At 42.3% G+C, this 12,236-nt stretch overlaps 1 protein-coding gene across 1 annotated transcript; it reads right to left on the reverse strand.

Annotated features, from left to right (window-relative positions):
* Nucleotides 1–10,692: 10,692 nt before the first annotated feature.
* On the reverse strand, nucleotides 10,693–11,238 carry LOC306645835 (large ribosomal subunit protein eL21-like). The gene has a single exon (XM_079113971.1). It carries the CDS (start codon nucleotides 11,200–11,202, stop codon nucleotides 10,720–10,722), a length of 483 nt encoding a protein of 160 aa, XP_078970097.1. The 5' UTR covers nucleotides 11,203–11,238; the 3' UTR covers nucleotides 10,693–10,719.
* Nucleotides 11,239–12,236: the final 998 nt, after the last annotated feature.

Raw genomic sequence — 12,236 nt, forward strand, 5'->3', positions numbered from 1 at the left:
TAACCAGTTTGAAATCTATCAGCAAATCCATTTCATCATTCTTGACTTCAGATTTTCCTTTGAACTTTAAGGTCTTACTAGTTCTTCTTTGAAGTCAATATCTTACTGAGTTCCTTATTAATTAATTAGTTGAACAGAATCTCAGGTTTTAATTTTGTATTTGCATGAGTTACATTTTTAATTTTTTAAATTTTACTTTAGCACAAAACATTCCATAGTGTATATTGGGTTGAGTTATTTTATGGGCTTTCTTTGCTTTCAAACATTTTTGTGTTAAAATTAAAAAAGTATCATTGGGCCCTTCTTTCTTTCTTTCTTTCTTTTTTGAAACTTTTGTTACTGGGGATTGAACCCGAGAGAACTTTACCATTGCCATTGGGTTCCACTTACCCAATGGTAAATTCATTGAATCACATGAAAGATTGATCTCATCAGTATTTCTCAAAAACATTAAAACAATATTGAGGGGCTGGGGATATAGCTCAGTTGGTAGAGTCCTTGTCTCACATGCACAAGGCCCTGGGTTCAATCCCCAGCACCACAAAAAAAAAAAAAAAAAAAAAAAAAAGCAAGATTGAACAAGTATAAATTTGGAGCCATGAGATTATTGCTGAGAAAATGTTTGGCTTAAAAAAATGTTCTCCTTTTGAGAGAGAGTGGTCAGTACACCAACATCTTTTAAAAGAAGATAAGTAGTAAGTTCTTTCCTCCACAACATCTGGATTTTAATGCGTCATCAAAGAATTTTGACTTGGTTTCAAGAAGGCATCTTCAGTCCCGAAAGTTCTTTCTCCTTCCTTCCCTGATCCTGGTGAAATGGCCAAAGATACACTGTGGTACATTCAGTACTTGTTTGTTCCAGGTTCCTGTCACAGAACTCCTGAGACCTTGGGCGTTTCCTTAGTATAGGACTATCTTCGGTTATTCATAATGGTCCCCTTTTATAACACCTGAGTTTATGAAACAGTTGGGGACTCCCATGAAAAATAGGACCCCTTAAGTTTAAGGGAGTAAAATCTCTCCTAGAGGTGTGGGGAACGGTGAGACAGCCAGGCTAGTTCTTCATCTATGGAAACTAGGAGTTACACAGTGGACCAGTTTTCAAACTGTGAGATTAAGATAACGCAGGTGGAGAAGTCAGCTCAGCCTTCTGAGAGATGTGGTCAGAAGAAATGCCAAGAAGCTAGAGTTAGACAAGACAAGGTCACTGAAATCAAAGCCACTGAGACAGGATAAGCATTCGCCCTGTTCTGAAAATAATATTAGGAACTCTTCCGAATGATAAAGAGCAAATTCCAAATGATGAGGGGCAGAAACGTGTAGAATAGTCACTGAAGCAACCTCTGGTTACCTCCACTTTAATAACATGGTATAAAACAACCCCAGGGGTTCAGAGGCTGAGGCAGGAGGATGGCAAATTCAAGGGCAGCCTCAGCAACATAAGCAACTTAGCGAGACCCTGTCTCAAAATATAAAATAAAAAGGGTTTGGGTTGTGGCTCAGTGGTTAAGTACCCCTGGGTTCAATCCTCAGTTAAAAAACAAAAACTTAGACTGGAGACTTAGGCTGGTAATGAGATGTACATTTGTGAATGTGATGATGAGAAAGAGTACAGACATGGCTAAACCCCACCTCTACCCATGATAACATCAAAGAACTAGTTCCCTGCACAGCTGCAAAAGCTGTGCGCCTGTGTCCTTTGCTCCAGGCAGCCTGGGATTTCTGTCCCCCACATGTTGCCTCCGTTATGCTCAAGTATTATAAGAAATAGCCTCACCTGGGGACGGTGGTGCATACCTGTAATCCCAGCAGCTCAGGAGGCTGAGGCAGGAGGCTTGTGAGTTCAAAGCCAGCCTCAGCAGCCTAGCAAAGCCCTCAGCAACTCAGTAAGACCCTGCCTCAAAATTAAAAATAAAAATAAAAAGGTCTGGGGATGTGGCTCAGTAGTTAAGCATCCTGGGAAAGAAGGAAGGAAAGAGAGAAGGATGGAAGGAAGGAGGGAGGGAGGGGGAAAGATGGAAGGAAGGGAGGAAGGAAGAAAGAGAACAGTCTTATTCTTCTGGTGGACAGTGTAAAAACCCATTGAGCAGGTGACAAAATGACTTATTTGGAGCTTCTAGAAAGCTCAGAGATGGGCTTATCACCAGAAAGACCAAGTGATTAAAGGATTGGAATGTTAACGATTGGAATGTTCAGCCCTCCCCACCAAACGTCGGGAATCAGGGGCCAAAAATTAAACTCCATAAAACATTTTTTTTTTTTTCCTGGATCTGGGGATTGAACCCAGGGGTACTTTGCCACTGAGCTACACTCTCAGTCCTTTTTTATTTTTTTTTTATTTTGAGACAGGGTCTCATCAAGTTGCCCAAACTGGCCTGAAACTTGCAATCCTCCTGACTCAGCTCCCAAGTCCCTAGGATTACAGGAGTGTGACACTGTGCCTAGTTCCAAGTTCCACAAAAATTCTTGAACAAAGAGATTTGGTAGGCTGGGTGTGGTGGTACATGCCTATAATCCCAGCATCTTGGGAGGCTGAGACAGGAAGAATACAAGATCAAAGCCAGCCTCAGCAATTTAGCAAGACCCCACCTCAAAATTTAAAAAAAAATTAAAAGGGCTGGGGATGTGGCTCAGGGGTTAAGCATCCCTGGTTTCAATCCCTGGTACCAAAAAAAAGGAAAAAAGGGAGAGAGAAAAAAAATATATTTAGTAAATGTATGGGTAAATAGTTACACTAGTGGAGGTACTGGAGTGTGGTCTGCCCAGAGAGGACACGGAAGCTCTGCTTCCCTGCTGCCCTACCATACCTTGCCCTGTGTGTCTCTTCATGTGACCACTCATCGGTAATCTTCGTAATATCTATAAGGAACACACGTGTTTTCTGTGTTTATTATAGAAGACAGCAACCATCCTACCTAGCAAATTGTTCACCCCCTTATGGGAACATGGACAACCCAATTTGTAGTTGTCAGGAGAAGTACAGGTCATAGCCTAGGACTTGAAATTGTCATCTGGAGTAGGGGACAGGTTGGTGGGCTCGTGTCACAATTGAATTCAATTACAGGACACCCAACTGGAGTCTGCTGGAGAATTGCATGGTACTGTTAAGTCTAACTAGGTTTGGGTTTTAGAAGCCTGTGAACCAGCCAGTCCTATGTTCGTACTGCAGTGTGTTTAGCATGTAAACACACTCAGAACCTCGCTGAGGAATTTGCCTTCGTGACACATAGCTTACTCACAGCTGAGTGTCAGTTGATTGCAGGTGGCCAACTGCTCAAGCCCCAACCTGGAACCCGTCCAGCTGTCTCTACCTCACTTCTGTTTTTTGTACCGCACTTCCCTCTTCCTTCCTATAAATGTTATCCAGTCCCTGGCAGCCCTGGAGCTCTGAACCTCTTCTGGTCCAGAGAGCTGCCCAATTCTCGGTTCTTTGCTCAATTAAGCTTCATTTGTCTAAAATTCTTCTTTTTAATAGTATGTGGAGGAAAACTTGTATTCATCTGGTCACGGAAGTATTCTATGTTGAGTGTGAGGAAATAAAGTTTTGTTTTACTTTCAGACACACACACACACACACACACACACAAATTAAGTATGCAATAGTGCTTTTAAGCAGGAAACAAGCCATCAATGAACCAGAAATCTTTGAAGAATACATTGAATTAGCTTTGCCTCATGTCCTTTTATTTTTTGGGGCAGGGGTGGGTACTAGGAATTGAACTCAGGGCACTCAACCAGTGAGCCACATCCCCAGCCCTATTTTGTATTTTATTTAGAGACAGGGTCTCACTGAGTTGCTTAGCACCTTGCTTTTGCTGAGGCTGGCTTTGAACTCACAATCCTCCTGTCTCAGCTTCCCAAGACACTGGGATTACAGGATGCTGGGATGCCTCATGTCCTTCACAAAAATAATCCATGATGGGGGGATTCAGGGTTTAAAAATAGTGTAACTTAAAATATATACATATATGCACATTTCCATTTATTATTTGTATATATTACTGTAATGTACATTTTGTATATACATAATGTAATATATATATTTTACTATAATATTTAACTTGGAGGGGTTATCAGGGGTTGAACTCAGTGGTTCTTAACCACTGAGTCATATCCCCAGTTCTTCTTTCATTTTTAATTTTGAGACAAGGTCTTCCTAAGTTGCTTAGGTTCTTGCTAAATTGCTGAGACTGGCTTTGAACTTGCAATCAATCTTTCTCAGCCTCCCCAACTGCTGGGATTATAGGTATGTACCACCATGCCTGGCTTAAATTTTAATTCAGAAGCACCACGTAAGAATTGTTGAAGGAAATGCAAAGTACTCTTTTTACTAATCCAAACATTTTATTTTGCTCCTGTCTACATATTGTTCATTAAAATTAGCTCTTTTTTCAGCCACACAAATATCAGTTCCCTGGTCTCACAAGAAAAACTATTCATTTTCACACCATTAAAAAATCATTTTTGCCAAGTGTGGTAGCTCATGCCTGTAATCCCAGTGACGTGGGGGGTGAGTCAAGAGGATCACAAGTTCAAGGCCTCAGCAACTTAGGACCTAAGCAACTTAGTGAGACCTGGTCTCAAAATTTAAAAAAAAAAAAAAATTAAAAGGGTTGAGGATATGGCTCAGTGGTTAAGTGCCCCTGGGTTCAATCCCCAGTACCAAAAAAATCATTTTCAATTTCATTTTTTAAAAAGTTTCCTTACACTAATTTACTCATCAGACAATCTTCATATGGTTAGATAAAATACTTAAATCCTACCTAAAATATTAAAATTACTGAATATGTGAAGTGACCTTAAAGAACTAGAGCAGGTATGTGCAGTCAAGAGTATCTCCCCAAGATACCCCTTCCAGAACAAATTATTCTTCTACTCCTGGAGGCCCAGGAAGGATGTTTCTAATAGTTGTAGAATTGTCAGTGTGTTTCAGACTCTGTCCTCAAAGGCTCAGAAATATTGAAGGTTAGTTTAATATATCTTGCTGCACCATGAAAACATTTTTTCACAACAAAGATACTGGCACATCTGTATTCATAACAGCATTATCCACAATAGCCAAAAGATAGACGCAAACCTAGGTTCATTGATAGAAGAACAGATAAGCAAATGTGGTTTATACCTACAATGGAATATTATTCAGCCTTAGAAGGAAAGGAAATTCTGACACATGCTATGAAATGGAGGTGTCCCAAAGACATTATGCTAAAGTAAAGAGTGCAATCGCAACAGGCCGATACTAGCCAGGTGCTGAGGCATAAGCCTGTGATCCCAGCAACTTGGGAGGCTGAGGTAGGAGGGTTGAGAGTTCAAAGCCAGCCTCAGCAACAGCAAGGCACTTAGCAACTTGGTAAGACCCTGTCTCTAAATAAAACACAAAATAGGGCTGAGGATGTGGTCAGTGGTACCCCCCACCACCAAAAAAAGGGCAATACTGTATGATTCTAAGAACAGGAGATATTTAGAGTAGTGAAATTCATAAACACAGAAAGCAGAATGCCGGTTGCCAGGGAGTCAGGGGCAGAAGAGGAATTTTCCTCTAATGGGTGTAGAGTCTTAGTTCTGCAAGATGAAAAATATTCTGTTGGAAGGTTGGTAGTGATGGTCATACTACAATGTGAATGTACCTAATATGGAGCTTTACATTTAAAAATGGTTTAAATGGTTTTTAAAAAGTAACAAAAAAACTACATACTCATTTTTATTTTCATTTGATCAGCAGGCACTAATATGTAGATCCAAATCAATTCTGGATCCTGACAAATCAATATGGAATCAGATTCACAAGAAAGTTTCCTTGGAAAGCTCCAACCCCCAATTCCTAAGACACAGTGGGTAGGATTCCAGAAGAACCCTGAGTAGGCTGTGGGAGCCAGCAGCGTGGGAAGGAGACGGCAGGCAAGCAGAAGAACTTCATTCTGAACAGTGGCCCGCTCTCTCCATAGCTTTCCCCCAGGCTGCCTTCACAGTGTCTGCATCCAACATAAAATGTGGGGTTTTCCTGGTGGGTTCCAATCTGGGGCTGAGGACAGGAGAAGAGGGTAGGGAGTCTGTGTACCCAATACCCTGGGTCCCTTCTGGAGAAGTCCATTGCTTTGCTACCAGTCCTGAGCAGAAATGATGCCCTGCTTTTCCAGAGACTGGTTTGAGATGGTGTTCAACCCCAGGGCTGCAGAGGCCCCCGCATACTGTTTTCTGATCCCAGTGAGAGAACTGGAGGACTCAATGGAGAGGGGTGGACATTTTATTACTCATGTGCTTCTCAGATTTGGCAGGCCAGGACACAAGGGAGGGATGCACCACATCTACAAGCAGGGGAAACATAGAGGAAAAGAGTGTGCCCACTGCACAGGCAATATCTCCAGTGTTTATGAGTACATTCTTTTACTTTCAACCAAGGTCACTCTGCTTTGATCCTCGCCTACAGATGGGAGACAAGGGAAATGGCTAGTTTCCCCTCGTTATCACCGTTCTTTAGAGTCCCTCTTATCTCACCACCTGGAACAACAAGCTTTCCTAGGCACTGGCTAGTGTTCACCCCAAAAGCAGGCCACTGGCAGCCTTGTAAATTATGCATAGTTTATACATGGATGTTTTGGGAATGGTGAGACTCTCTCTCTACAATGAATTTGAAGTACTCTGATGTTCCACTCATTGCTTGAAGTTTGTACTAACAGGAATGGTTTACACATTTGAAGCTTTGGAATTATATTGGCTAAAACCTTGTGTTTTTGAAACATGAAAGAGATCTTCCTCTGTAACAGCCCACCCCACCCCACAGACATCTATCCCTAGCTGACAACATCTGAGAACGCATGAAGTTCACCTTGAAAGAAGACACATCACCCCTCCCAGAACAAAGTCATCCCAGCAAGCAGGTTTGTAAAGGTTGACAACAGGGACCTGTCCCCTTGGAGAAATACCCCTGCTGCCACCTCTAGGTAATAAAGGTAGGCTTCTCATTCCTGGAAACTCAGTGACTCTCAGACACAGTTGCCATCTGAGTGAGGAACAGCAGGATTACTCTAATTTTCTCCAATATGCCTCTCCCTCCCCACAAACACACACAAACAAAACAACTTCCCTGAATTAGTTTGTGGACTTCGGGCAACAAATGCCATATTGGCTGCATGTGTGACTGTGCTAGAAGTCATTAATTTGACCTGCAGTTTACCGTCTTAGTCCGTTTTCTATTGTTACTAACACAATTCCACAGAGTGAGTAAATCATTTTAAAAAAAAAGACATGTATCTGGGCTCATGGTTCTGATCCAAGGTTGAGGCCCTGCATCTGGTGAAGGCCTTCGTGTTGGCAGAGTCCTGAAGTAGCATGGGGCATCACATAATAAGAGACAGAGAGCGTGCACACGTGTGTGCGTGTGTGTGTGTGTGTGTGTGTGTGTGTGGTGGTCTCCCTGCCTCCTCTTATAGGACCATCCTTATTCATTGATGGTGGTTCCACTTGTAACTCTAATTCTAACCGCATTCCAAAGGTCCCACCTGGAAACACAGGTTAGATTAAGTTTTCACCCTCCCAGCACCTCACAAGGGGAATTAAACTCCAACATGAGTTTCAAAGTGACAAACCTTAGCACCTGCCCAAAACATCAGCATTCTCAGAGGAGCAAAATAAACACCAGTGGAAAGGGACAGCTCAGAAGAGCAGGCCACAGCCTCAGCTCCCCGTTCTGACGATGGTGCCTCCTCCTAGTGTACTCTGGCAAGCACACTCTAAAGGGACGCAGACCCTCTGTGTGCCCACCAGTGGGACCTGGGGCAGCAGTAGCATTTGGGAGCACATTTCAGACCCCAAAGGACAAGTTTAGGCAGCAACTGGTATAGCATTTACCTGACCTCAGGTGATGGGGAGGCTCTGTCACCCAGTCCCCTCTGCCTACACACATACAGAGTCACCTGCCTCCTTTGAGGAAGCCTCAGCTGCTGGTCTGTTTGCTCCACAAACCCTGAAAGGAAGCCACTGACAACCCACTTCCGGACCCAGGATCAGCTGAGGAGCCTCACAGCTACCCAGGGCCCTGAAGAGAAACCAGCCAGGCTGCAGAAGTGAATCAGCAAGGACCAGGAAGCCCAGCATCTGGGAAGGCTGCTCATGCTAGATCTTCACTGATAAAGGCCAGCAGACCGTGAAGGCGCATATCACTGACCTTGCCGTAGCAAGCTGCAGAACACAAATGCCTTATTCTGTTATCTTGCTGTGGACTTAGCTACAGGTTCTACTGGGTGCTTCGCTCACCGCTGATTTTGAGGCATATGACTTCCTTTTTCCCCTTCACTTCCTCCTTCTTCATCTTCTGTTGGGGCATCTTTGAATTTCTCTCACAGAAAATGTTCCTGGATAGTAAACTTTCTAAATCTTTGCACATCCAAATACATGTTGATTTTGCTCTCCTAATGAACCAAGTATAGAATTCTGGATTCAAAATATTGAAGTGATACTTAATGGGGTCCAGAATTCTTTGTTCAAAATAATTTTCCCAGAACTTTGTCCTCTAGAATTACTGTTGCAAGTAGGCATGGTGGCGCATGCCTGTAATCTCAGCGACTTGGGAGGCTAAGGCAGGAGGATCCTGAGTTCAAAGCCAGACTCAACAATCTAGCGAGGCACTAAGTAACTCAACAAGACCCTGTCTCTGGATAAAATACAAAGAGGGCTGGGGATATGACGCAGTAGTTAAATGCCTCTGGGTTCAATTCCTGGTACAAAAAAAAAAAAAAGAAGAAGAAGAAGAAGAATTATTACTGTTGCAGATGAGAATCAGATGCTAATTTGGTTATCAACCAATTCCTTCCCAGAGATGTGTCTCTCTCTATCCTGCCCCTTTGGGGATTTTTCTATTTTTCCCAGGAATCCAGAAATTTCATGAGGATGCAGTATTTCATTAATCTTGCTCAGCACCCATTTCAATTTGTAGACTAGAGACTTTCTTCAGCAGAGACATTTTTAAATTTCTCTTGTTATTTTCTTCTCTCAATTCTTTCTATTTATCCCTTCTGGGACTTATGATAGGCAATTTTTAAACAATTTGCCTCTAGCCTCCATGACTTTTAATATTTCTTTTGCTTCATTTTCTTGCCTTTATTTACTGAATGTGGGAAGCTGCTCTGACTTAATTTAGTGAACTTCCTGTTTACAAATTTGATCTTCATCTCTGCCCATTCTGCTCTTCAATCCATCTGTAGAAAAATTTTTGTTTCTTTTCTTGCTTTCTTTTTTCCTCCTTCTTTCTGGTATGTACGTGTGTGTGTGTGTGTGTGTGTGTGTGTGTGTGTGTGTTAGCTGAGGATGGAACCCAGGGCCTCAGGCACACTAGGCAAATGCTCTACCACAGAGCCATATCCCCAGACCTGACAGATTCTTTTGTATCAGCAATCATGCTTCTTCCAATTTCTAAGAGCTCTGCTTTTCTGGGTTTGTTTGTTTGTTTAATATTTTTAGGTGTAGATTGACACAACACCTTTATTTTATTTATTTATTTTTATGTGGTGCTGAGGATCAAACCCAGTGCCTCACATGTGCTAGGCAAGTGGTCTACCACTGAGCTACAACCCCAGCCCAGAACTCTGCTTTTTTAAAAAATGTTTTATTTATTTATTTTACTTCTGTAGTTGTGATAACTTCTGAGTTATCAAGAGAGTGTCCAGGGCTGGAGTTGTGACTCAGCGGTAGAGCACTTGCCTGGCATGTGTGAGGCCCTGGGCTTGATCCTCAGCACCACATATAAATAAATAGAACAAAAGATTCATTGACAGCTAAAAAACATTTTTTTAAAAAAGAGATTGTTCAGGGCTGGGGAGATAGCTCGGTCAGTAGAGTGCTTGCCTTGCAAGCACAAAAGCCCTGGGTTCAATCCTCAGCCCCGCAAAGAAAAAAAAAAAAAAGAGAGAGATTGTTGAGAAAAAAATCAAAATCAGCAACTTTTTTTTTTTTTTTTCCTAGTGGTACTGGGCAGAGAAACCAGGGCCTCACACTTGCTAAGCATTTGCTTTACCCCTAAGCTTCATCCCAACGCCTAGCTTCTTCTAAAAGGGAGAATGGGTACAGCTGTTCGCAGCTCGTGAGTGAATTACCAGCTCACTCTGAACATGAGTTCTTTCTGGAATTCTAAGTTCACTATTGTAGGGAAGCTCTCTTCCTGCTCTCATGAATTCTAGGTGCCCTGACTCTTGTGTTTGATCAGGCTGACCACATCTGCTTCATGTCTCATAATCATCTTTCAGTTCTCTGATGATATGATGCCTGAATTTCCAGTGTGACTTTCTAGTGAAACTTTTTTTTCTAATTTTTAAAAAATTGAGGTGTAACTTACTAAGTAGAAAACACAAATGCAAACCCGGTTTCTCCCATTACACACTCAGCACACAGACCACTCATGTGATCCCAAAAGGTGTTGGGGATTCCTCCCCATCAGCAAGCCACCAAGGCAGTTCTGCAGACACTAGCTGGATGTCCTCTAATCCAATTCAGTTTAGACACAATCTACTCAGAGTTCTAACACTATCTACCTGGACTTCACTTCAGATCCACCTGGAAGTCTGGGCCTCTGGAACTTCTGCCCAACCGGCTACAAATCAGGGTTCCCACAACCTGCTCCGTGGGTTTGATTAATTAGCTAGAGAAGGTCATAGAAACTCAGCAAGACACAATTCTTTTTTTTTTTTTTTTTTTTTAAGTTCACAGGCTTTTATTTCTTTACATTTATTATGCCATGAATTCATAGGGAATAGGTTCCAGCAGCTCAGGCTCCTTTCCATTTGTTCTCACAAAATGTGCTTCTCTAGGTGGAGCAGGCTGGCGTTTCAGCTGAACCCAGGTACCCTTCTCTTTGGCTTCCTTCTTTTTCTGATCATTTTCCTTCACGCGTTTCAGGAAGCTGTTTCGGCTCTTAGAGTGCTTAATATGCTCAATACGCACATTAATCCTCTTGGCAAGAATCTTGCCCTTAACTTGCTTATTCACAACAATGCCAACAGCATGCTGGGTAACATTGTAGACTCTCTCAGTTTTGCCATGATAACATTTATGGGGCATTCCTTTTTGAACAGTACCCATTCCCTTAATGTCTACAATATCACCTTTCTTATAAATTTGCATATATGTGGCCAAAGGAACAACTCCATGTTTTCTAAAAGGCCTAGAGAACATATATCGGGTTCCTCTCCTCTTTCCCTTTGTGTTTGTCATTTTGGAGAATTACTGGAAGATGGCGGTTCCGGCCGAAAGGCACAGCAAGACACAATTCTTATAGTTCGCAGTTTATTGTACAGGATATTTTAAAGGATATAAATGGCTAGCAGATGAAGAGATGTATACCGTGAGGTGTGGAAGGGTCCCAAGACAGGGGCCCACGGAATCGGGAATGTGCTGGGTCTTGTTCTCTTTCCTGTGAGCTCCAGGTGGTCAGCTAACTAGAAGTTCTTTGAACACAATCCTTCTCGTTTTTTTTATGGAGACTTCATTGCATGGTTACTAAAAGACTGGGCAGGCTCTGGGGGCCGGGGAGATAGCTCAGTCGGTACAGTGCTTGCCTTGTAAGCACAAGGCCCTGGGTTCGATCCCCAGCACCACCACCCCCCCACCAAAAAAAAAAAAAAAAAAACTGGGCAGGGAAACCTGCAAAGCCTGTCAGCTCAGATTCTTCAGTCCTCCTGGTGCCTAGGGTGTAGGCACCCTCTGGAATGAGGAAGGTCTCACCCTCTGGAATGAGGAAGGTCTTGTGACCTACTATTGAAGGCAGGTTAGAGAAAGTGTTTATGTCTAGCTAAAGGCAGGGGAAATTAGAATTTCTTTGACTCATCTTGGGGAAGATAATTTTTTTTTCCAGTACTGGGAATTGAACCCAGGGGTGTTTTACCACTAAGTTACACCCCAGTCCTTTTTTATTTTTTATTTTGATACAGGGTCTAAGTTGCTGAGGCTGGCCTCGAACTTGCAATTCTCCTGCCTCAGCCTCCTGAGGCAACTATGAATTTTTACATACATACACACCACCTGTGCCAAGATACATAACATTTCATGTTCCCAAAAGCATCCTTCTATTTTACCAGTCAGTCCCTAATAGTAATCAAGGTTCTAACCTATATTGCTTCAGTTTTGCCTGCTTTTGAATTTCTCATAAAAGAAATTATATACTATTTACTTTTCAAAAAAATTTTTTTAGTTGTAAATGAACATAATATTTTTATTCTACTTATTCATTTTATGTGGTGCTGAGGATC

This window comes from Sciurus vulgaris (genome assembly GCF_902686455.1).
Source record: "Sciurus vulgaris genome assembly, chromosome: 15".
Classification (NCBI taxonomy): domain Eukaryota; kingdom Metazoa; phylum Chordata; class Mammalia; order Rodentia; family Sciuridae; genus Sciurus; species Sciurus vulgaris.

Coding starts and splice junctions, on each gene's coding strand:
- LOC306645835 (XM_079113971.1), bottom strand. CDS start 11,202: ATGACAAACACAAAGGGAAAGAGGAGAGGAACCCGATATATGTTCTCT.